This window comes from Lethenteron reissneri, chromosome 52 (assembly GCF_015708825.2).
Source record: "Lethenteron reissneri isolate LAM-NWPU_2019-01 chromosome 52, ASM1570882v1, whole genome shotgun sequence".
NCBI classification, from domain to species: Eukaryota; Metazoa; Chordata; class Hyperoartia; order Petromyzontiformes; family Petromyzontidae; genus Lethenteron; species Lethenteron reissneri.
Genome location: NC_083830.1, coordinates 6,381,875 through 6,408,041, shown reverse-complemented (window position 1 = coordinate 6,408,041; position 26,167 = coordinate 6,381,875). Strand labels below are relative to the sequence as shown.

The following is a 26,167-nucleotide window of genomic DNA, read 5'->3' as shown; positions in this document are numbered from 1 at the left end:
GTAGTCTAGGTGTGTGTGTGTGGTGTGCGAGTGTGTAGTCTAGGTGTGTGTGTGTGGTGTGTGTGTGTGTGGTGTGTGAGTGTGCAGTCTAGGTGTGTGCGTGTGGTGTGTGTGTGTGGTGTGAGTGTGCAGTCTAGGTGTGTGTGGTGTGAGTGTGCAGTCTAGGTGTGTGTGTGTGTGTGTGAGTGTGTAGTCTAGGTGTGTGTGTGTGCGGTGCGTGACTGTGAGGTGTGAGCGTGCAGTCTAGGTGTGTGTGTGTGGTGTGTGTAGTCTAGGTGTGTGTGTGGTGTGCGTGTGTAGTGTAGGTGATTGTGTGGTATGAGTGTGTGTGTGTGTGGTATGAGTGTGTGTGGTATGAGTGTGTGTGTGGTGCGAGTGTGTAGTGTAGGTGCGTGACTGTGTGGCGAAGTTTCCCCGCACGAGTGCGGTGCGTACCGGTGCCGTTGCCCGTGCCGTTCTTGCGCATGCCGTGCCGGATCTGCTCGTACACCTGGGCCCCGATAGTCCGCATGTTGTTCCGGATCATAATGCTGCTGGCTTGCACCATGAACAGGTACTGGTTGGCTGTGTCGACGAAATGCACCGGGAGACAGCAACGACACCGCGGCCACGTTAGAACGGCAACCATGGTGCAGCCGCGTCGCCACGACAACGACGGTCATTCACAAACCGGGGGACGGCAAACGCGGCGGCGACGATCGCACCGCCACAACGCGACCGGTAGGATCGTAGCCGCGTTGTCGCCGCCGCCGCCGCAGCAACCTGCCAACATCTTCTTGGTTCTTTCGGCAAAGTCACGTAGAAGGGAAATGATAAAATAATGAAAATAAAACGTAATAAAATTTAGATGTAAAGCTTTCGTGACTGCAGGGATTCATCTTCTTGGTTCTTTCGGTAAAGTCACGTAGAAGGGAAGTAATAAAATAATAAAAATAAAACATAATACAATAATTCTCACGACGTTTCGGCCACAACGCAAGCAGCCGTCCTCAGGTGAAGAACAGGTCTGTCGGGGAGACAGCGCTTATTTTATTACTTCCCTTCTACGTGACTTTACCGAAAGAACCAAGAAGATGAATCCCTGCAGTCACGAAAGCTTTAAATCGAAATTTAACCTGCCAACAACCACAGCGCACCTACAGACGCGGGGTGGTCAAAGCGGATTGTGGGATATCTTGGTGCCCCCCGCCACCCCCATCTCAGCCCTGATTTATTGTTGATGCTGCTGCTGAATTGGCAGTGGTGATGCACAAGCACAAATAACAACAAGACTCGACGCATTCGTCAATAACGACACGTGTGTGTGTGTGACCCTAAACACTTTTTTTTATTAAAATATTTTCACCTGGAAAACCGCTTGAGAAAAAACCTCATTTGCAAGGGTGTCAAATTGACACACACACACACAGCAAACATGTAACGATACGTGTACAAACAATGTAAATCCATAACTCGTACAGTCTGCAATTATGCAACGAGTGTCACAAGACAAAGGTCAATCGACTTCAAATCTAGATTGAAGACAAAGGTCCCCCGTATAGCCCTTACAAGACTTTTGGGGCAAGTGCTGTTAAGCGAGCAGCACCTATGACGGCCGGCCACGGCACACGAGGGGGTGGGTGGCCCAGCACCAAGCCCACCAGGCCACCTTTGTCTCCCCGGTGGCGATGGTTACACCCCACACCAGGCACTCGTTTGAGACGGTCAAGCTGGGGGAGGCCCAGGACCGGTTCCGATAATCGTCCCTGGTGTTGGTGGCCATGGGCAGGAATCGAAGTCGGGTCCTTGGGTTTGTATCAGAAGTCGCAACCAGGTACCTGATACCCGTACCCTACCCGACCCTGGTGCGGCCGGATACGGGTAGGCCAGGGGTCGGCAACCTACGGCTCCGGAGCCGCATGCGGCTCTTTACAGGCTGCTTCTTGACGATATGTACAGTATGTACTCAGATGCATTGCGGCTCTTGAAATACTGAATTTTGTACCGAATTGGAAAGAAATGGCTCTTCTTGTTATTTTGGTTGCCGACCCCTGGGGTAGGCCGTGAGTCACCGGTGAGTCACCGTTTGTCACTCATTTCGGGTAGGGTAGGGTACGGGTAGGGAACGGGTATCGGGTACCCGGTTGCGACCTCTGGGTCCCGGTGGATCACCGCGCAGGTAAACCGCGAAAACTCCGTTCCCGTCTCGGCGTCCAGGAGGTGCCGTACCCCGGCTCGCCAGGAGAGGGCGACGCCGCAAAACATTTGGACTCCCACCTGTCCCATTTGTCCCATCTGTTCCATCCGTCCCATCCGTCCCATCTGTCCCATCCGTCCCATCTGTTCCATCCGTCCCATCCGTCCCATCTGTCCCATTTGTCCCATCCGTCCCATCTGTTCGATCCGTCCCATCCGTCCCATCTGTCCCATCTGTTCCATCTGTCCCATCTGTTCCATCCGTCCCATCCGTCCCATCTGTTCCATCTGTTCCATCTGTCCCATCTGTTCCATCCGTCCCATCCGTCCCATCTGTTCCATCTGTTCCATCCGTCCCATCCGTCCCATCCGTCCCATCTGTTCCATCCGTCCCATCCGTCCCATCTGTCCCATCTGTCCCATCCGTCCCATCCGTCCCATCTGTCCCATCTGTTCCATCTGTTCCATCCGTCCCATCCGTTCCATCTGTCCCATCTGTCCCATCTGTCCCATCTGTCCCATCTATTCCATCTGTCCCATCTATTCCATCTGTCCCATCTGTCCCATCTATTCCATCTATTCCATCTGTCCCATCTGTCCCATCCGTCCCATCTATTCCATCTGTCCCATCTGTCCCATCTATTCCATCTATTCCATCTGTCCCATCTGTCCCATCTATTCCATCTATTCCATCTGTCCCATCTGTCCCATCCGTCCCATCCGTCCCATCTATTCCATCTGTCCCATCCGTCCCATCTATTCCATCTGTCCCATCTGTCCCATCTATTCCATCTGTCCCATCTGTCCCATCTGTCCCATCTATTCCATCTGTCCCATCTGTCCCATCTATTCCATCTGTCCCATCTGTCCCATCTATTCCATCTGTCCCATCTATTCCATCTGTCCCATCTGTCCCATCTGTCCCATCTATTCCATCTGTCCCATCTGTCCCATCTATTCCATCTGTCCCATCTGTCCCATCTGTCCCATCTATTCCATCTGTCCCATCTGTCCCATCTATTCCATCTGTCCCATCTGTCCCATCTATTCCATCTATTCCATCTATTCCATCTGTCCCATCTATTCCATCTATTCCATCTATTCCATCTGTCCCATCTATTCCATCTGTCCCATCTGTCCCATCTATTCCATCTATTCCATCTATTCCATCTGTCCCATCTATTCCATCTGTCCCATCTATTCCATCTATTCCATCTATTCCATCTGTCCCATCTATTCCATCTATTCCATCTGTTCCATCTGTCCCATCTGTCCCATCTGTCCCATCTATTCCATCTATTCCATCTGTCCCATCTGTCCCATCTGTTCCATCTGTCCCATCTGTCCCATCTGTCCCATCTGTCCCATCTATTCCATCTGTCCCATCTATTCCATCTGTTCCATCTGTTCCATCTGTCCCATCTGTCCCATCTGTCCCATCTATTCCATCTATTCCATCTGTCCCATCTGTCCCATCTGTCCCATCTATTCCATCTATTCCATCTGTCCCATCTGTCCCATCTGTCCCATCTATTCCATCTATTCCATCTATTCCATCTATTCCATCTGTCCCATCTGTCCCATCTGTCCCATCTGTCCCATCTGTCCCATCTATTCCGTCTGTCCCATCTGTCCCATCTGTTCCATCTGTCCCATCTGTCCCATCTATTCCATCTGTCCCATCTATTCCATCTGTCCCATCTATTCCATCTGTCCCATCTGTCCCATCCGTCCCATCTATTCCATCTATTCCATCTGTCCCATCTATTCCATCTATTCCATCTGTCCCATCTGTCCCATCCATTCCATCTATTCCATCTGTCCCATCTGTCCCATCTGTCCCATCTGTCCCATCCGTCGCATCCGTCCCATCTATTCCATCTATTCCATCTATTCCATCTGTCCCATCTATTCCATCTATTCCATCTATTCCATCTGTCCCATCTGTCCCATCTATTCCATCTGTCCCATCTGTCCCATCTATTCCATCTGTCCCATCTGTCCCATCTGTCCCATCTGTCCCATCTATTCCATCTGTCCCATCTATTCCATCTATTCCATCTGTACCCGCGGGTTTCCTGCCATGCACAAGCGCTCATTAATTGGCTGATAACACCTTAATGTATAGAGGACGGCAGAACTTGGGGTGGCAGTGGAAGAGGGGGGGGCAGGAAATTTGGCGCCAGCTCATTAGAGGTCGCAACCGGGTACCCGATATCCGTACACCCTACCCGATACCCGGCTACCCGTACACAGCCGGGTACGGGTACCCGTTTGCGACCCTGGTGCGGCCAGGTACGGGTAAGGAATCAAAACCCGTTTGCGACCTCTGCGGCTCATTGCCTGGCTGCTGCTGCCTCCCCGCTCGTCCGTGGTTCATCCTCGCACCTCCGAGTCGTGCCCCCCCCCCCCCACCACTCTCTCTCTCTCGCTCGCTCACGTAACAATGCTCTCCATCGTCGTCCTCGTCTCGAGGAGAGAGCGAGAGCGCGAGCCGACACTGCGTGGCAGCGAGGCAGTGTTACAAGTTGAAATTAATGATTACTAAGTGTATCAACCTTGTCCGTGTTGCACACTCCACACACGCGCGCGTATGCAGCCCCCGCCACGTGTCTCACCAATACAGTAAAATCACCAAGGTTCACCGTTGCCCAATCCCTTTGGGGAGGCCATGTGGTGACAGCGTACAACCGTAGACACTATGGGGACCCCAATTAGCGCTTTTCCCGACGGCTTACAACGATGAGTCAAAACAAAAAGCGCTACGGGAGAAAGCGTGCAGGCTCGGGGTGGGGGGGGGGGCACGACTCCCCCGCGTGTGCCTAGCAATGCACATTATGAAGCGTGGTCGCAACGTTGAAAATAACAATAATTTGGACTTCTAAGTGTCATGCGAAATGTGGAAACTACCAGGTAAGGCCCACCGAGCGACCAAGCAAATTTTACAGATGACCTCAAATGATAGCACGTCGATTCTAAATGTGGAGGGAAAAGAACTGGAGGACCTGGAGAAAAATCCACGCGACCACCACGGGGAGAGAGAGAGAGATACACGCAGACGCCAAATATACGACAGGCATCGGTCAGGGTTCGAGATCGAACCCACGACCTCCCGCATACCAGGCGAGGGAGTTAACAAGCCCAGCGCCCTCGTATAGTTTGCGATGAGATGGGAGCAGGTGGATGGCTTCACTATTCTGGCAAAATCGCCCCGATGATGTTGGACGTGATGACCAGCGAAACGTCGCACTGTTCATATTGTAAACGTTGTGGATTTACTCTCCAACACACCGGTGGGCTGAAGGAGTATACTACACTATCCACTACACTCTACAATACTATACACTACACCACTATACACTACACTATACACTACACTACACACGACAGTACACTACACTATACTCTACACTACTATACACTACACTACACACGACAGTACACTAGCAACTAATTGGCACGTTTTGCTTACGTTACTAATCCCTTACCGATTGGCTCTGTCGGGTGGCGGAGGGTTACGACACAATCATACTTACGCCATCTAACCCCAAAAACCTTTATTACGGGAGCCCATTGCCCCGCCAGCGGCTCACGTTCCACTGCCGTCCCCCCCCCCCCCCCCCTTCGTGGCGTGACGCCGCAGCGTGGAAACTGGGAACCGTTTCTGAGAATCGCACGCTTACTCGCCGCCTCGCCTTCCGCAAAGCACCGGTACACGGCAGCGTGCCGGTACAAGTGCTGCCCCCCCCACCCCAAGCCTCTCCCAAGGGTGTCACGTGACCGCCGCCATGCACGGAACAACTCTCTCCGTCTCCGTCCGCGTTTCGCCGCTGCCCCCGCCTGGGTGGGCAGCCTGCACCTTGCAGCTCTTTGCACGCGAAGGCGTGGAGCTGCGTGGAGCTGCGTGGAGCTGCGTGGAGCTGCGTGGAGCTGTGTGGGAGTCACACGACTCCTTGCGGTTTGCGGCACTCCCGGCCAGAGTTGTGCGTGGGTGAACGTCCGTTTTGAACGTCCGTGCATTCGGCCTGCACCACGTATTCGTGATTTGAATTGCCGGTCAGGATTGCATGACACACCCTGCAGTCCACCCCACCACCACCACCGACTCCCACACCTGTTCTGTCAAGAGTACACACACGCGCACACACACACGCACGCACACACTCACCTGCGAGGCATCTCCCATATCCACCCACAGGCACCTGCTGCAGGGCCCCTTCTCAAAGTGCGTGGGGCGGGGAGGGAGGAAGTGGTGAGAGGTCAGATATACTATATCCCTTGATCCAGGTGGGGTGGGCGGCGAGGGTTGCAGAAGAAACAGCGGAGGGGGGACGGTGCGATGGGGAGGGAGGAGGAGGAGGTGGGGGTGGTGGTGGTGGAGGGGGATGGTCAGTGTTTGGGAGCGGCCGATGCCAGAGTGCAAAACCACGTCGGATTGGGGGGAGGGGTAAAACCCAGAACGCTTTGCATGATCGTTACCACAACTCCTCCTCCTGTTCCCCGTTACCACAACTTTGCCTCGTTAAGGCAACAAGGCTCGTTAACACAACACCACCAAGAGGGGGGGTGGATGGGTGGGGGTGGGGGGGTTACTCCGTAACGACGGCCGGCAATGTTTGCCCGGTGCTTTTGTTGCACCGCGTCGCTCGCCCGCCCGCTCGCTCGCCCGATCGTCTGTCCATCCGAAATGTGATCCTGGGGAAGGGTGACACATTTTTCTCCCCATGGGGCGCTGCGCTTTGTCACGGCAAATAAGCCGAAGAGCCTCATCGGCCTGGGTTCGCTCGAGTGCTGGATTAGAGGCCCCTCGGGACCACTCAGTCGGCTGAATGTGTTTCCTTCACCAACCCGCAAAGACCAACGTGATCAAGTATGGTCGACCAGCAGAGGATTGACCACGGCTGATGACGGTGATGAAGGGCGACAGGCGGGACGTCCAACGCCGTGGAGATGGAGCGATGTTAATTGGCCCTCGAGCGGTTCCCGCGGACTTCACAGAGGACTCGGTCGATAATTACAGAGCGAATTTCGATTTAAAGCTTTCGTGACTGCAGGGATTCATCTTCTTGGTTCTTTCGGTGAAGTCACGTAGAAGGGAAGTAATACAATAATAAAAATAAAACGTCGTGAGAATTGTATTTTATAATGTAAAATTTTTATTATTATTTTATTATTTCCCTTCTACGTGACTTTACTGAAAGAACCAAGAAGATACAGACCGAATGTTTCGTCTCATCCACCACTCACTCACCAGACCGCAGGTCCCAACACTCACCCAATCACTTTACCACATACTCACCCACTCACTCACTCACCCACTCACTCACTCACTCACCCACCCACTCACCCACCTCACCCCACCTACCTCACCTCACCCACTCACCTCACCTCACCTCACTCACTCGCCCACCCACTCACTCACCCACTCACCTCACTCACCCACTCACTCACTCACCAACTCACCCACTCACCTCACTTCACCTCACCCACTCACCTCACCTCACCTCACCCACTCACCTCACCCACTCACCCCAGGTCACCCCACTTCGATTCACCCTTCTGTCCTCACACCGCTCCACTTACAAAAATTCCCTCCCATCATAGTCACCGTCTCCCACCCCCCCCACCAACCCCCCCCCCCCACCTCCACCCCCCAAGTTCTTATCGTAACCTTGCTCGGTTCAACAAAAAAACGCATTCACTCGATTCCGTATTACAAACAACGATGGAGCCGTTGAGTTGTTCCGAGGCCCGGCCGCTTGGCGTTTCGAGACGAGGCAGTCGGTCCCTCGGTGGGCAAAGTTCCCCCCCAAACCCAAACGCCCCCCCCCCCCCCCCGTTTAGGAACCCGACGGGCAAACTTTCTCGGGAACGGCAAAACCCACGAGAGCACAAGCAGCAGCAGCAGCGATGGAAGAGCACGATAACCAGGCGACTGACTGCCCGGCCGGGTGAGCGAGTCAAATCGGAATGCCCCCCCCCCCCCTGACTCTCGCCCCCTCCCCCTGACTCTCGCCCCCTCCCCCTGACTCTCGCCCCCTCCCCCTGACTCTCGCCCCCCCCCCCTGACTCTCGCCCCCCCCTGACTCTCGCCCCCTCCCCCTGACTCTCGCCCCCTCCCCCTGACTCTCGCCCCTCCCCCTGACTCTCGCCCCCCTCCCCCTGACTCTCGCCCCCTCCCCCTGACTCTCGCCCCCTCCCCCTGACTCTCGCCCCCTCCCCCTGACTCTCGCCCCCTCCCCCTGACTCTCGCCCCCCCCCCCCTGACTCTCGCCCCCTCCCCCTGACTCTCGCCCCCCCCCCTGACTCTCGCCCCCTCCCCCTGACTCTCGCCCCCTCCCCCTGACTCTCGCCCCCCCCCCCCCTGACTCTCGCCCCCTCCCCCTGACTCTCGCCCCCTCCCCCTGACTCTCGCCCCCTCCCCCTGACTCTCGCCCCCTCCCCCTGACTCTCGCCCCCCCCCCCTGACTCCAGGGGGGGGGGGATCAGGGAGGGGAACTGAGAGTGAGAGATCCCCAGGTGACACCGGAATGACCGGAATGAGGAAACTGTGAAAGGCGCACACGCAGAAAGGCGCACACGCAGAAAGGCGCACACACATCCACGGCACGGCCACTTAACAGCAGCAGGGGCTCAAAGGGTGGGAGATGGCTCGCCCAGCAACGGACTGTTGACTCCGTCTGCTGTGCGGAGCTTCGGAGCGGAATCGATCCCCGGGTTTTTTAAAAAATCCTTTATATTAAGTTCGCTTGCTTGCTTGCGCGCTTACGACCGTGCAAATCTTTCGGTCGTTTTTTAACCCACTTCCCGTGATCCAACCGAGCTGACATTTTGCACACAGACTCGTTGTGCGTGACAATTTCCAAAATTTTCCACTTTTTAGGAATACAAATTTTCATATTTAATTTAAAATACCAATGTGATAAAAATGAAACTCTTACTCAAGAAAAAACAGAAATGAATAATAAAATAAAACCGATGCCACGCATATAAAGGATTTATAGTGAAAAACTTTGTTTTTACGGGTTAATTTTTACCTCCGACACAAAGTCAAACGCTCATTCGTAGCTTCGATTTTTTGTTTTCTCACAAACATCCTGACGCTGCAGCACCCTCCGAACCTGACCCCCCGGGATGTTGGGAAACTTTTCCAATCATCATCATCATCCTTGCACGTGCTTGAAATGCCACCGTAACTGATCGTGTTTTTGTACCGTTTGTTGTTGTCGCGTTCTTACCCGCCCCGACTGGACATGTGAAAAAGAGCTTCACAGCTTATCGGATTCCTCCAACTTATAAAACACCTTACAATTGCCATCTCATCACAACAGGGACCCCCCCCCCCCAAGCCCACAGTGGCAGCTGCCCCTGTGCGGCACAAGGTACTTAGGCACCTGTGTGTACGTACGTAGAACTTCTTTCGCACCGTACATAGCCAACCGTGCTAATCGAAGAGCAACGAACTAAACGCACACGCAGTGAGCAGTTGCAAGGACGTGCATTTTCAATCCGGATGATGTAAAAGTGCCACAGCTCCCGCTGGCTTTCTAATAATCGGAAGGAAGAGCGTTCCAGACGGCCGCAGGAGCGCGACGATGCGGTCACCGCCGTCTTTGTTCGATGGGCAGAGAAAATCCGCTTGCGAGGATGGCCGGAGTTCGCGTGGTGGGAATTAATCTGCCGGTCGATGTTTGCCAAGTGTTTCCCAATTGAGTCATTTGGGGGAGTTATCTTAAAAGAGAATAACGCAACAAAATCCAACGTGCACCGTGACTGCGACACGCAATGGCCTACTCTTTACGCATTGCGTCAGCGGATCTTTGCGAAGCGGATGGCACGCGGAGTTTTCATGGTCAACACAGTCTCACTTGATGCAGCAATCGTGCTGTGACAGTTCCGCCTGAAGACGGAAGCTTGTGTTGCCTCCGAAACGTCGTGATTTTTATTTTACTTTTATTAATTTTAATTTTTTACCTATGTGACTTTACCGAAAAAACCTAATAATATAGTCGCAGTATATTAACCAGGGCGGCTGGCAGGATTCGAACCGCGAACCTCTGCGGCAAGCGGCGAACACCCAACCGCTCGGCCATGTCACCGTTTGTAGTTTCGTGGTTGCTTAGTTTTGGGGGCCCGCAGGGACCCCATCAGGAACAACAGGGACCCTCGCGGGGACCAATAGGGACCCCACAAGTGTACCGTGGGCATGACGGCCTAAGCTGACCTCCCCGTGACTCGGTGAAGACGTTTCCGTGTGCGTGAAAACGGCCCTAATCAATGGACTAAGCAACAACGGGTGTGTATGTATTTTTAAACCTAAAGGTTATCAGTGCGATAACGCTAAAACTATATAAAGCAAAAGATATCCCCGTGGGTAATAACGTGGGACACTAAACCAGGGGCACCGTCTTCCCCAACTAACGGAGGGGAAAGGGTCAGGGCCAAGTGAGATGAAATGCTGACAGCCTGCTACGGGGTTTGTGCACGTCTGCTAATTAGAGCCATTACATCGGCCGTGAAGGCGGGCGAGGAGGCGCTGCTTGGGCAGGACATCGCTCGGGAGGAGAGGATGGCATCCTGGTGGTCAAGGCCGACAGCGGACGGGCAGCCAAAGGAAGGAACGCGCGTGCGCCCGAGGATGACGTCAAAACTCGTGGAGATGGAGCAATGAAATTACTACTATTTACTCAGACTAGTTTAATTTTTTTACCAGGCAAGGCTCACAGAGCTACGTAGCTTTTTTTTCTTTTCCCGAAGCAATCTGGCCACATTTTAAATGATAGGTCAACCATGTGGCTTATCATCAGTATGTGGACATTTAGAGGCGCCAAACACCCTCTAAAACGCATCACGTTGAGTCCAAGTGTGCAGGGGGAAACCGGAGGAACTGGAGAAAATTCCACGCGATCAGAGATAGCAAGGCACGCCAACTCCAAATACACAGCAGGCGTCAGAGTCGGGATCCAACCCACGATCTCCTGCATACCAGGCAAGGTAGTTAACATCTCCTAGCCACCGTGATGATGATGAGAAAGAGACACGCCAACTCCAAATATACAGTAGCAGGCGTCAGAGCCGGGATCCAACCCACGATCTCCTGTACACCAGGCGAGGTAGTTAACATCTCCTAGCCACCGTGATGATGATGAGAAAGAGACACGCCAACTCCAAATATACAGCAGGCGTCAGAGTCGGGATCCAACCCACGATCTCCTGCATACCAGGCGAGGTAGTTAACATCTCCTAGTCACCGTGGAGCTCAAACTGCAGGAGCCAGATGGATTATCATGTCGCACTGCGGTGAGAGTTTAATAGATCGCGGCTTACGATCAATAACGTTCGGCCCGTTTATTAATTCCCACTGCTGGATGGAGGGCCTGTATGGGTCCGGCGGGGATTTGTTTGACCACATCTCATCGGCATTTAAAGCCACAGTCAGGAATCGAACTCTGGCCGCCGGGATTTCGCAGCGCGTTTGTGCGAATCACGGCGCTCCCACGCCTGCTTTGAATGGAGGAGCGAACTGCACGGAGGTGACGGCAAGGCGGGAGGGGGGCTGCAAAGGAGGGGGGGGGGGGGGCAAGGCAAGAGGGGCACACGAAACAATTACCATGGAAAATACAATGGAGACCCAAACAAGAACAAAAAAAATCCGCTAGTCGGGTGACACATCGCCATAGCCTGGCCTGCGGCAGGACAAAGATGCGGGCACGGCGTGGGCGCGAGTGCGTTTCGAGTGCTTGGGTGGGAGGTGGATCGGAATGGAGGTATGAGGAGTCTGGGGAGGGGGGGGAGGCGCTGCGGTGGGTGCTGGGGGCGAGTTAATCAGGAGGCCAATGGTTAATGAGTAACTCACGGCGAGGTGGCGATGTTCAAGGAGGAGGCTGTCTTCAACGACGATGTCGCAAGCAAGTGCGCTCGCCGTGACGGCTTCGGAGAGCTGTACACGGGGGCCCTTTGGGCGGCAGTGCTGCCTGGCTACCAGTTGGTGGGACGCGCGGGGGAGGCTCTAAGTGAGTGACGAAGAGAACCGATGGATGGGTTGGGTTGGTAGTAGAGAGCGGTGGTGCAGCGGTTAGCACGCTCCTCTACGAACCCGGCAATGACCCGCGAGATTCGATTCCCGCTCGCGGCCACCAACGCCGGTGACGACTATGGGAACGCGTCCTGGGCCTCCCCTGGGTCGACTCGGCCTCAAAATGAGTACACCCGGTGCGATGTGTGAACACCGCCACTTGGGATACAAAGGCGGCCGTGCGTGGCGCTGGCCACCCACAACCCTCGTGTGCCGTGCCGGCCTTCATCGGTGCTGCTAGTGCAAGCAGCACGTGCCCCCAAAGTCTGTTCAGGGTGTGGGGGATCTGTCTTGTGGGTAGATGGGAATTTAAGAAACCTGTGCCAGTTGCTTCAACCGCTGCACCGCGGAGATCCGAATGGAGCCGGCGAAACCGTTACGGTGACGGTGTTGGTGGCGCCCATCAGATGACCCAAAAACCACCCACCCCGCTCCCCCCTGCAAGCACCGTAATGGCACACGCGTTTTTTTTTTGTTGCGCATAAAGTGGTGGCGGAGACGACGAGGGGGGTTACCGAGGCCAAGCCGAAAGCGCGGCGATGGCTATCGCACGCAACTGGAGAGCAGGAAATAAAAGAGTGGCGGGCGGTGATGGTGGTGGGTGGGTGGTTGGGTGGGGTACTCGCGAGCACGGCTCTTCTCGCTGCCCCACACCGGACCTCGCCGAGATGGTGGCGAAATGCGCCACTTGCGATTGTGCGTTCCTGCGCGGAGTTGTGCCACTGCAAGTAGCCCAAGGCCGCCACCCTCCCGTTTCGACCCAGGCTAAGCGAGACCAATCTAGACGAGGCGAGCGTAAGATTAAGCAGCCAACGTTTTTCCCGATTCGTAGTTACGCACCTGTGTGTGGCTAGCGGCAGTGTGGCGGTCAGGCGTGCGCTGCGCTACGAAGCCGGCGAGCCGAGTTCGATTTCCTCTCATGGCCAACACCAGTGACTCACACAGAAACCCATAGACTCACGCAGTTCGGTAACTTTACCGAAAGAACCAAGAAGACGTACACAGTCGAACAGCGACGCATCAACTCGCACGGAGACCCAGGGACTCGCAAGACGTTCCCCACAAATCACACGTCCCGGCAGCGCTCAGTTGACCTCCAGCAGCCACCAGAGGCAGCTACATTCACGCGCACTAATCTAGATTTGAAGTGGTTGTCCCACCTGATGACGGACGCTTGTGTTGCGCCCGAAACGTCGTGATTTAATTTATTTCATTTTATACCTACGCGACTTTAGCGAAAGAACCAAAGAGTATTCACGATCACTGTTAAAATAACGGCTCGATTCACAATCAGCGTTCGCGTTCGGCTGTGTCACCAACTAGCCAAATGTGCGTGCCCGTCGCAGAACCTCCCCCTGCCACCTGACACAGCCAAATGAAATTCGACTGTCGCGTGAACGAGCGTGAGACACGCAAAGACAAAGCGCCAACCCCCAGCTTGACCAGCGTGGTGAAATACTGGGGAAACTGCCCCCCCCCACCCCCCGCCACCATGCTTAACCATACTCTTCCATACCTTCTGTTGCGATGACTTATCATGTTGTTGATTACCTTTTGGTTTTTCACAACGCCATCATCTCCAATTGTTTATCCGTTTCGATTTAAAGCTTTCGTGACTGCAGGGATTCATCTTCTTGGTTCTTTCGGTAAAGTCACGTAGAAGGGAAATAATAAAATAAAATAAAAAATACATAATAAAATAATTCTCACGACGTTTCGGCCACAACGCAGGAGGACGGCTGTTTGCGTTGTGGCCGAAATGTCGTGAGAATTATTTTATTATGTTTTATTTTTATTATTTCCCTTCTACGTGACTTTATCGAAAGAACCAGGAAGATGTTTATCCGTTGTTACTTTTCTGACGGTTTCATTTCACTTTTCAACAGCCGCTGTGAATAGCATTTAGCCATTCACGCGATTGCGTGTGTCACCCGGAGCACGCAGACGATGATGCAACTTGCGTCGGACAAGAAAAATATATTAAGACGCCAGACTCAGGCGTGGTGCAAGGCCAGCCACAGCACGGTGGCAAATGGCCCATGGAAAACCATCCGTGCCATGCAGAACCGCCGCTGTGACCGGCGTGGTAAAGTATGGAGCAAACCCTGCCACACCATCCCCCTCCCCGCCAACCACGGAGACATTTGCGAACCCCCCCCCCCCCCCCGTCGCCCCATATCTTCGACAGAACAGCGAACGGGTTGCAGAACGGTATGTGCGCAGGCCTCTATGTTGCAAGTCCTTTCTTCACGCGCAGGGCAAATATACATTTGCACGTTTTCCCCTTCCCCGCGGCTATTCATATTTCAAAAACACTTGCTCGCTAAGAACAAAAGGGAGTGCACTCGACAAACGCATGCTGGTGCAATAGATACGTGTGGGGAGGGGGGGGGCGCAAGGTCTGCCTCGCGGCCGACGTCAAAAGTCCCGGCACGACGCGACTCAAAAAAAGAGCAGCTGGAAAGGCCACCAACGCGTTGACTAACCTTGGCCTCCAACCCAAACCCAGGTGAGGCCACCAACGCGTTGACTAACCTTGGCCTCCAACCCAAACCCAGGTGAGGCCACCAGCGTGTTGACTAACCTTGGCCTCCAACCCAAACCCAGCAGAAGCCACCAACGCGTTGACTAACCTTGGCCTCCAACCCAAACCCAGGTGAGGCCACCAGCGTGTTGACTAACCTTGGCCTCCAACCCAAACCCAGCAGAAGCCACCAACGCGTTGACTAACCTTGGCCTCCAACCCAAACCCAGGTGAGGCCACCAGCGTGTTGACTAACCTTGGCCTCCAACCCAAACCCAGCAGAAGCCACCAACGCGTTGACTAACCTTGGCCTCGACTAACCTTGGCCTCCAACCCAAACCCAGGTGAGGCCACCAACGCGTCGACTAACTTTGGCCTCCAACCCAAACCCAGGTGAGGCCACCAGCGTGTTGACTAACTTTGGCCTCCAATCCAAACCCACCAACGCATTGACTAACCTTGGCCTCCAACCCAAACCCACCAGCGTGTTGACTAACCTTGGCCTCCAACCCAAACCCACCAACGTGTTGACTAACCTTGGCCTCCAACCCAAACCCAGCAGAAGCCACCAACGTGTTGACTAACCTTGGCCTCCAACCCAAACCCAGCAGAAGCCACCAACGCGTTGACTAACCTTGGCCTCCAACCCAAACCCAGCAGAGGCCACCAACGTGTTGACTAACCTTGGCCTCCAACCCAAACCCAGCAGAAGCCACCAATGCGTTGACTAACCTTGGCCTCCAACCCAAACCCAGCAGAGGCCACCAACGTGTTGACTAACCTTGGCCTCCAACCCAAACCCAGCAGAAGCCACCAACGTGTTGACTAACTTTGACCTCCAACCCAAACCCAGGAGAAGCCACCAACGCGTTGACTAACCTTGGCCTCCAACCCAAACCCAGCAGAGGCCACCAACGTGTTGACTAACTTTGGCCTCCAACCCAAACCCAGCAGAAGCCACCAACGTGTTGACTAACCTTGGCCTCCAACCCAAACCCAGCAGAAGCCACCAACGCGTTGACTAACCTTGGACTCCAACCCAAACCTAGGAGGAGAGGACACCACGTGTGTTGGCATCACGGTTCAAATGTGGCACGTGTATTTTTTTATTGTTTCAAATCCATTGCACGTTAAGAAATTTCGAAATACCCCCCACAACACCTCCCCCCCAACCTCCACCCCACCCACCCACTCTATCATCTCATAGCAATGGTCACCTCCCCTCCCCTAGCCCCCACTTTGCTGAAAAATCGTAGCCGGGACCCCCGCTTGAAAAGGGGTCTCTTGAGACTGGCTCGGCCCCCGGGATAAATGTAACGCGATTTGGATTCACACAGCGCTGGACAGAGCCCGCAGGTGGGTAGCACTTGTTTTACTATTTTATAGAGAAGGCAGAAAGAGTCTGTCATGGGAGGACCTTGAGTCTGGATCTCAACAGGGGCAGGGTGTTAGCCAGGAGCACGAGCGACTGGGGGAAAGGAGTTGCACAGATTGTGGAGGAAGTGGAGGAGAATAAGCGGCCTCTCCCACTGGCTGACAGGGAAGCTGAGTGAAGGGAGAGGTGGGAGAGTGTGTGGAGACCAGGAGAGCGAGTGGAGAGGTGGGAGAGTGTGTGGAGAGCAGTAGAGCGAGGGGAGAGGGGAGAGGTTGGAGAGTGTGTGGAGTAGAGGAGAGTGAGGGGAGAGGGGAGAGGTGGGAGAGTGTGTGGAGACCAGTAGAGCGAGGGGAGAGGGGAGAGGTGGGAGAGTGTGTGGAGTAGAGGAGAGTGAGGGGAGAGGGGAGAGGTGGGAGAGTGTGTGGAGTAGAGGAGAGTGAGGGGAGAGGGGAGAGGTGGGAGAGTGTGTGGAGACCAGTAGAGCGAGGGGAGAGGGGAGAGGTGGGAGAGTGTGTGGAGTAGAGGAGAGTGAGGGGAGAGGGGAGAGGTGGGAGAGTGTGTGGAGTAGAGGAGAGCGAGGGGAGAGGTGGGAGAGTGTGTGGAGTAGAGGAGAGTGAGGGGAGAGGGGAGAGGTGGGAGAGTGTGTGGAGAAGAGGAGAGTGAGGGGAGAGGTGGGAGAGTGTGTGGAGTATAGGAGAGTGAGGTGAGAGGGGAGAGGTGGGAGAGTGTGTGGAGTAGAGGAGAGCGAGGGGAGAGGTGAGAGGTGGGAGAGTGTGTGGAGTAGAGGAGAGTGAGGGGGGAGGTGGGAGAGTGTGTGGAGTAGAGGAGAGCGAGGGGAGAGGTGAGAGGTTGGAGAGTGTGTGGAGACCAGGAGAGCGAGGGGAGAGGTTGGAGAGTGTGTGGAGGAGAGAGCGAGGGGAGAGGCAGGCAGGGGCGAGAGTCATGGAGGATTTGCAATAATGAAATCTATGATGGGATGAGTGGGGTGGGGTGGGGGGGCAGTAGGGAGCCCCCCCCCCTGCCCATCCCTGCTGAAGGCTCAACCCCCATTTTTTATTATTATATAAAAGTCAATTTAACACCACCAGTTAAATTTACTTTTATATAAGACACAGGGCGTGACATACCAGAGCAGGACACGTGAGAGAGACAAAGGGCGATCTTTACAGTTACTCATTCTGTTCAGCGATTAACTCGTGTTTAAAGTTTGTTTGACATCCATTGACCTGTATCACGCCGCCGCCCGCTCCAACTATTAAATAGTTAACGCTGCAGGACTGACTGAGCATGACACCTGCACACCACCCCCCCACCCGTCCCTGAACCCTAACACTGGACCCAAATTCTGGACCCTAACCTTGGACTCCAGATAGAGAAATGAAAGAGGCTGTAACCAGGGTTGGGCGAGGAGCGTAGTCTTTGCCCACGAATCAAACTCTAAAACTGCACAGGGTTGTAAACCGAGTTGGAGCACATTCAACGATTGAAACCCCCATCCCTTTCCCCACCCATCCCATCCCCGCCAAGTCTGCCCCCGTGATTCGTTGCATCGTCGCGAAGCGATTGGGGGGGGGGGGGGGGTCGCGGATTCAGGAATCGATTATTTTATTTTTTCATCGGCCTGTAGGACTCTAGCTCGGGGTCCGAACATGCTGGGAGCGTGGCGAGCGTGGTGGCGGTGTGTGGTACGAGGGTAGCCGTGGCACCGCAAAGGGGATGGGCGCGACGCTCCCCTGCCGCCAAATCTCTCAACGTTTTTCCCCCAAACGTTGCTCGCAATCAGGGAGGCACTCGGGCGGGCGGACGGACGGCAGGTGGGAGACAATCCCCGGCTCCTTGCTGTGGTAAACAAAACAAAAACCCATTCTCGACAATGTCCCTTTCTCGTCTCCTCTCTCCTGCGACTGTGGCAGTGGGGTTAGTGGTCGGTCGGGTTACCATCGTCATTTCTCTGGTTCCCTCCTTGCGCAATGGGCAGCCGGTCCAGTTGGCCGTGTCGTCGTCGTCGTCTCCTTCCGCGTTCCCACCTGATGCTATACGGCCGAGGAATTTGCATGCAAGGTGGCCTCACGGACTTGGCGTCTGATAATTTTAGCCGCTGACCGCGGGCCCCCCCCCGTCCCCCCTTCCTCCGACAAAACCAAATTTTTACTCGTGCCAATAAATGCGAAGCAAAGCTGCAAATCATTGGGGGGGAGCGGGGGGGGGGGAAGTTGGTGAGTGATCACAAAATCGCCCCGAGGTGCCGATCACCACTTTTTTCAAGTAAAAGTTCTGGCCGATTTAGTTTTTTTTGTTATTATTTAATAACCGCACGGTTTTGCCAATGACAGGCACCAAAATACCAAGCGGCCAGCGACTGAACAGCACCGCTGATGGCGTAACAGACGAGTGAGTGCAACACGCTTCTTTAATTGGTCGCGGTTGTTAATTACGAGAGCTTGGCAAAAAGATACGACAATGAGAGGCAAATACCACAGGAAAGCAGTAACAGGATGGATGCAGAATGAGAAGTGTTGCGAGCTGCAGTGTGGCGAGTGGGTGAGTGGTTGGGTAGGTGGGCGGGCGAGCGAGCGAGCGAGCGAATGGCTGGGTAAAGTGGGTGGGTGAGTGTGTGTTTTTGTTGTGACCGGTAGTGTGTTGGTTGAAGTGTGGTAGTCCTCAACATGGGTGGATCAATCGCTGAGTAAAGTTTGCTGGAACAATAACCATGGTAGTAAGTGGTCGTGATAAGAGAGTTATAAGGAGGTGGCTGAATGTGATGTACCCATTATAACTGCTGGGTGAACAAAGGCAGTCAGCTGGGGGTTTGGGGGAGGGGGTGGTGGGTTTAAGAAATGTTCACCATCGCATCCACTGCCTTACCGGGAGATTGAATCGTCCTGACAATCTCTGGATGGCCAATCCAGCGTGCTGCTAAACCACTACACCGCAGGAAGCTCCTTCACTCAGCATTAGCCTGCCAAGTAGCCGTTTAATCATTGGGACTTCACAATTTAGAACGCTTACAGCTGCACGCCAAAGCCTCTTGAATAGCCACAATGACTACGGCAACAATGACCTTCACACGTCCATTGCTCCGGAAAAAACGAAGCGCTGCTTTAATGGCTGCTTGGATATTTGCTTACAACCGTAATAAGCGAGCGGGATCCAGCGCAAGATATTTATGGTCGGGATATTAAATGTTGAATAGAAAATGAGCAACCATAACCACGGCGGCGGTGATATTTTTCCGACCGGTCCCCACGACTAATTGTGGGTACGATGCCACGCCGTAGCTCAGCAGAAGCTGGGGCTATGGAGCACACTCCCTTCGGAGCAAGCCAGACGTGTGCTCGGGTCAAAGTGCCAAGCGACTTCCTGGCTCATATGAGCATCGAGTCATTGGCACTCACCTCCTGTTTTACAGCCGGGCAGAGCCAGAGGTGGAAATTACTAATTCCTCTGGCCGAGGGGGGGGGGGGGAAGGTGAGTCTATCCCATAAAACCAACCACTCTCGACTGCCCCACAAAGTTAGTACCTATTTTATCACCCCATAAGGATGATACTGAGCTGCGTCAACCAACCCAGCCGCCTCCCAACATAGCCACGATTTGAACTCGTGACCCTCCCATTGTGAGCCGCTCAATCGACCCGCTGATTCACCGGGACCGGATTGTTCCAGATGTTGCCCTGTGCTTTCCCCACCCTACCAGCCTTCAAGTGAGTAAGGAAATATCAGAAGTGTGACATTATCATTATGTCTACACTTGTTAGCCCAGGAAAGCCTCGCTTAAAAACCTTAGGGACCTTTTCGGAAGGGGCCTGCTCAGTAGAATGGCGACGATCAGAATCAGAATATTTTTTTTACCCTCGAAAAATTCGATGAGCCACGCAGCAGGAGTGAGTCAGAAATTTACACGACAACAAAAAGGTCAAATAAATACGTAAAATAGAAACACAAATAAGTATACAAGTCAAAATCGCATTAGCACACCGATTCACAGGGTTGGGAAAGGCAGCAAATCTCTGCGCTAGAACTGCGGTGCCATTCTGCAAATGCGTTGAACGACTGCGGCGCACGAGGGCCCTTTATCCTTCTCGAACAACGTCAGCCGGGGATCTTTAAAAGTGCGCCTTGCGATGCGGGCGGCGCGCGGTACTTCTTTATTTAAAAAAAATTACGGTCAACACACGCGGTCCAGGGAGGCCCGTGCCTGCCGGATTCGAACTCGTGAACCTCGGCAACAAGCGACGACCGTGCAACCCGGAGCTGGCTGGGCAGCGTCACCGCGTATGAATGCAGCTTCCATTGTATCGCTAAATCATCACAACCACAACCCCCGGGGTCGAGAGGGGGGGGGGGGTACTTATCCTGACAGGTCTGGCCTTCCAAAACCAACCTGACCACTCTGAAGTTCACAAGCACAATTACGTGGTAGAGCAAAAGACTGTGCATGTGCGTGCGCAGCGCATGCCCAGGGTTTGCGGTGTATGCATACACACACGTGTACCCGTACAGCCATTTCCTCAATCCACTGATGGACGAGGGCTCCATCAAGGCGTGCGGCATCGCAAGGGGGTCATCAGAGCATACTTCACCACGCTGGTTAGTGTGGGTTGGTGGAAAATCATGGCAGACAAATAATGTCCCCAGGTCACTGTTGCAAATGAGACGAGATCCCAGTCTCTCGGGTTCTCAACTGGTTAAACAAAATTTGCTCAAAACTCAAACGACATAAACTTGAAAACGGGGAACGTTGTTGATAGACGTGAGAGCATAGAAGTACAGTTCCACGTAGGAACACGTAGCAACATTTAGCGACCCCAACCGCTGCCTATATCACTCATTTTGCATGCCGGTCGCCCATCAAAGCATTATCCAGTCTCAACACTGCGTTACCTTCTGAGCTCTCACGAGACATGGTGAGATCAGGAGGATTCCAAGGGAATTTCGTATACAACTTTGCGTGTAAATTTCGATTTAAAGCTTTAGTGACTGCAGGGATTCATCTTCTTGGTTCTTTCGGTAAAGTCACGTAGAATGGGAATAATAAAATAATAAAAAGAAAACATGATAAAATAATGCTCACTTTGCGTGTTTCATACATTGCTCTATACACATGTGCCACGAACACAGACTTCACATACACACAAATTACATTGTAAACACAAACGCAATATACACAAACCACCTCCCCCCCTCTTATAATCGTACAGAATGTTGGGGCAAGTCTTGTCAGCGAGCACCTATTAAGGGCGGCACGGTACACTAAGGGGTGGGGGGTGTGGGCCAGCACCCCGCCTCGCCACCTTTGTCTCTCCTGCAGATCTTATTCATTTTCTTAGGTCTTTTCGGTAAAGTCACGTAGTGAAAAAATTAAAATTAATAAAAGTCAAATAAAATAAACAATAAAAATCACGACGTTTCGGAAGCTTGTGTTGCCTCCGAAACGTCGTGATTTTTATTTTATTTTACTTTTATTAATTTGAATTTTTTACCTACGTGACTTTACCGAAAAAACCTAAGAATATGAATCCCTGCAGTCACGAAAGCTTCAAATCTAGAATCTTATTAATTATTATTGTATTATTCCACGCAGGCACGAGGTACTCATTTAAGTCCGAGTCGACCTAGGGGAGGCCACCGGCCGGAGCCGTGGTGCAGCGGTTAGCGCATTGCTGCTACGAACCTGAGCGGTGCCTCCATCGCTCAAACATCCGCGGCACGCACACCTCGCAACAACGAGGAAGTGTCAAGGCCTCGAGCATGAGGTGTGCTCAACTTGCAAATGAGATTGCGATCCCCGTTTGCGGGGCTAAGATTGGTACCCCCTCTCTTCCTGATGCCGTGAGCAAAACGTGCGAGGGTTTCGGACCGTGGGTCCCGCAGCTGCAGTGGTTGCGCCGGGCGTGCGTGCGTGCGGTACACAACTGCCCCGGGATAACACGGCTGACAGGATGGAAGATGTGTTGCAGCGAGCCGGGAGTCAAGTAGTCGGGGGGGGGGCCACAATTTTTTGTTGACATTGACAATGTTCACGAAATTACCAATTAAATTTCGATTTAAAGCTTTCGTGACTGCAGGGATTCATCTTCTTGGTTCTGTCGGTAAAGTCACGTAGAATGGAAATAACAAAATAAAGAATATATAAAAAATGTTTTAATTTATTTATTTTATAACGGATTATTTTATTATTTTATTTTTTCCATTCTACGTGACTTTACCGAAACAACCAAGAAGATGAAATTACCATTGCTCGGAGGTTCAACGGAATGCGCGGTGCTGCATTGGATGAGCGCGCTGGTCGTGGGCCAGAGAGATGGGAAACTGTCTGAGCAGTCCCGAGACCACAAACCAAACGCTCTTTGATAAAAATAAGTATAACCCGTAAAAACTAAGTTTTTCACTATAAATCCTTTATATGCGTGGCGGCTAGAGTCCTCTCGTCCTCTGGCTTGAGATGGCTGCCACCTATGGGTCAGATGATTGTCTGCCAGTATTAAGCAATTGGTAATTAAATATTTAATTTGTTTTCCCTAAACAGTGTAAAATTTTGGAAAAAAATTTTCACGAACATTAATTGTCTCGCATAACGAGTCTGTGTGCAAAATGTCAGCTCGATTGGATCACGGGAAGTGGGTTAAAAAACGACCGAAAGATTTGCACGGTCGTAAGCAAGCAAGCAAGCAAGTGAACTTAATATAAAGGATTTAATAACTTGCAACCACCACCCCTGATTGTATGTATGTTGAACTTCTTTCACACCGTACCTAGCCAACCGTGCTAATCGGAGTCGCGATTAGCACGCCGATGTTGTCGTGTATGTGTTTGCGATGTAGCAGTCGAATTGACAACCCCTTGCAAACAAGATGTTCCCATCTCAAAGGGCTTTCTGGGCGATAAATATTTTAACTTAAAAGATTTGCTTACACGTTTACATACAGTCTATGGGGGAGGATAGAACCACGGAGCCCAATCAACTCGACATGGGGCGAGGGGGCACAGCCATCCCCAGGGTGGACGGCAAATCGGGGTGACCACCCCGGGCCCCGCGCATTGGGGGGCTCCACGCTGCAACGTCATGGCAGGGGAGGGGCCCACACAGTGGGATTTTCCCCGGGCCCTGCACACCAGAGGTCGCAACCGGGTACCCGATACACGTACCCTACCCGATACCCGGCTACCCGTACCCGGCCGGGCACGAGTACCCGTTTGCGACCCTGGTGCGGCCGGGTACGGGTAGGCCGTGAGTCACCGGTGAGTCACCATTTGTCACTCATTTCGGGTAGGGTACGGGTAGCGTACGGGTACCCATACCCGGCCGGGTACGGGTACCCGTTTGCGACCCTGGTGCGGCCGGGTACGGGTACGGGTAAGGAATCAAAGCCCGTTTGCGACCTCTGCCGCACACCCCCCAATGGACGGCCCTGCCGGGGGTTGGTTCCGATTCGGCCTGCAGTGTGCAGAGCATTACAGGTTCAAATGTGGAAGTAGCCAGCACCTGTGAGGGCGGTTGGCTAAAGAACACATGCTGATATTATCGGTTTCTCAACATTCCGGGAAGGGTTCTGGTAAAAAAAAAAAAACACCGCACATTTTGTTTCCACGCGCTCGGACGAGGAACCCCGATGAACACCCCCCCCCCCCCCCCAGCGATGTTTCGTGACAGAGAAAATCCCAACAGACACCCCACACACCGTGTTCTCTGTACGCCGCGTGACGACTGCACACCGTTGGCCTTAACGTTCCAGGGAATGGCCCTCCTCCATCACGCACCAAGAAGAGTAAGGGGGCCATTGTACAAAATGCTGCCCATTTTTATATTTTTGTTTTTAAGGCCGCGGTGTTATTGACGAGCGTATCGGGCAGCTTTGCTATTTGCACTCCTGCAACGCCGCCAACGCAGTATCACCGAATAATGTATTTACATAGCAGCTCTATTGCCACCGGTCAAGGTCTACGATCCGTCATCAGCCCAGGGCTTTGGGTTGTTCTTCATGCTTCTGGGATCCCTGACCTTGTGTCTTAACACGTCCTGTTTGCGAGCACCTTTGAAAGCCAGGACAGTACATGACGGGGTGGGGGTGGCCAGCACCACACCTGGCCACATTTGTCACCCTAGTGCTGATGTTGACACATAGCACCAGGTACTCATTTAAGGCCGAGTCGACCTAGGCGAGGCCCAGATTCAGATAATCACTGGTGTTGGCTGGGAGCGGGAATGGAACTCGGGTCGCTGGGTTTCGTAGCGTTGAGCGATGCACCGACCGTTGTGCCACCGCTCCCCAAAATACATTTCGCACACTTGTATACACCACACCACAAATATGCGCCAAGAATTTCAATTAGAATTTATTCCTTGATGCTAAACATGCCAATTTGGTTCAATTACTTCACTCGCAATTGTATTTCACGTTCATCCTTGCCGCTTTACATATCCGTGAAATAATCACTGTAAACCCGTTTAACGTTTCTGCAACTTAATTTTACTACAAATGGCGATTTGTCCGAGCCAAATTTCATTTGCCTGAAAATGAATTTTTCGTTAATATTGATTTACGTCAGAAGCTTCAGTTTCTGCTGTAGCGTGTCTTGTGTTTCGCGCTCGCATTTCATCGCCGCATTTTACTTCTTGTATCTCATCGGTTTATCTTTTTTTGGTTGCAACAAATCTTTTTCACCCAGACAATCCAGTTGAGACGGCCACATTCTCACGTGGCAAGCGTGTCCCCAGGGCGTGTCCAGTGACAAACGCACAGAAAAACATGTCCGTGGCATAACGTCGGCAAACATTCTAAAGCGTATAAGCGCCGTCACAGTTTGAGGCCCTATTTTGTCATATTGGCGACACTCTTGCAAAATGAGACTAATCCTGAGCCTCCCGAGTTCTCACCTGGTTATAAACAAACACACTTCAAACAATGTGTATCTGTATATACCACGCAACAACAACCACCACCACTAGCAACTAAGTGGCGGTGACGTCACCAGAGGGCGCTTGTGCAAGGCTGTGTGTATTTTAAGGCCACGTGAAGTGTCGAACGCCCGCTGGCAGGAGGTCACGGGGCAGACCCAGGTGCCACGGGTCGACTGACTGATATGACCGAGATGACTGGCCGATCCACCACCTGTGCCCCCTACTGTGCCAACTTGCTGTGTTTTATCCGCGCAGGGCTCCGCTCGTTGTTGTGAGCGTCGCTACTCTGCCCTCCGTTGTTGCTGGAGGGCGACTGCCTCCAACTGCCCAGTAGCGTCCTTCACGAGCCTCCTCCACAGAAGCCGATCTTGACACCGCTGGTACCAGTCATCGGCAAGTCCACTCAGGAGGTCACGGGACGGACCCAGATGCCATGGGTTGACGGATTGAGATGACTGGCCCGATGCATATACCACACAAAGACAAAGATCCCCCGTATAGCCGCAACAGACTGTTGGGGGAAGTGCTGTTAGTGAGCACCAATGAAGGCCGGCACGGCACACGAGGAGGTAACGTGGCCAGCACCACGCCTGGCTGTTCGTCTCCCCAGTTGCGATGCTTACACAACGCATCAGGTACTCATTTCAGGCCGAGTCGACCTAGGGGAGGCCCAAGACCGGTTCAAATAATCTCCAATGGTGTTGACCGTGGGCAGGAATTAAACTTGGGTCGCGAGGTGAGTAGTGCACCAATTTCTAAAAATCAACGGGAGCATTCAATAAATGACGCAACAACTGTGTTGCCACCTCCACCCTGCACCCATCCTCAATTCCCACCATAACCACCACCGTGGCAAACAAGCCCCACTCTGTGTAGCAGCAGCAGGAGTTAAGGCCCTTTTCTTAGTCACCACTTCCTCCTCACCGCCCCTCCTGTCTCTCCGTTTCGTTCCCATCCTTTTCCACCGATTTCCCATTATTTCTCTCATATCTCTTTCCTTCGCCCCGTAAATATACTACACCCTTGACTCGACTTCCCACGGGTAGAACGTTGCAAGCGCATGGCACACTTGAACACACCACCACCACCACACTTGCACCCACCACCACCACACCAA

General features: G+C 53.1%; 1 protein-coding gene across 1 annotated transcript in view; it reads right to left on the bottom strand.

Moving 5' to 3' along the window:
- Positions 1-26,167, bottom strand: part of LOC133355818 (beta-1,4-galactosyltransferase 6-like) — a 45,170-nt gene that overhangs the window by 13,570 nt on the left and 5,433 nt on the right. Inside the window, 1 exon segment of the mRNA XM_061573215.1 lies at positions 436-564. Within this exon segment, the coding sequence (XP_061429199.1) occupies positions 436-564 (129 nt within the window).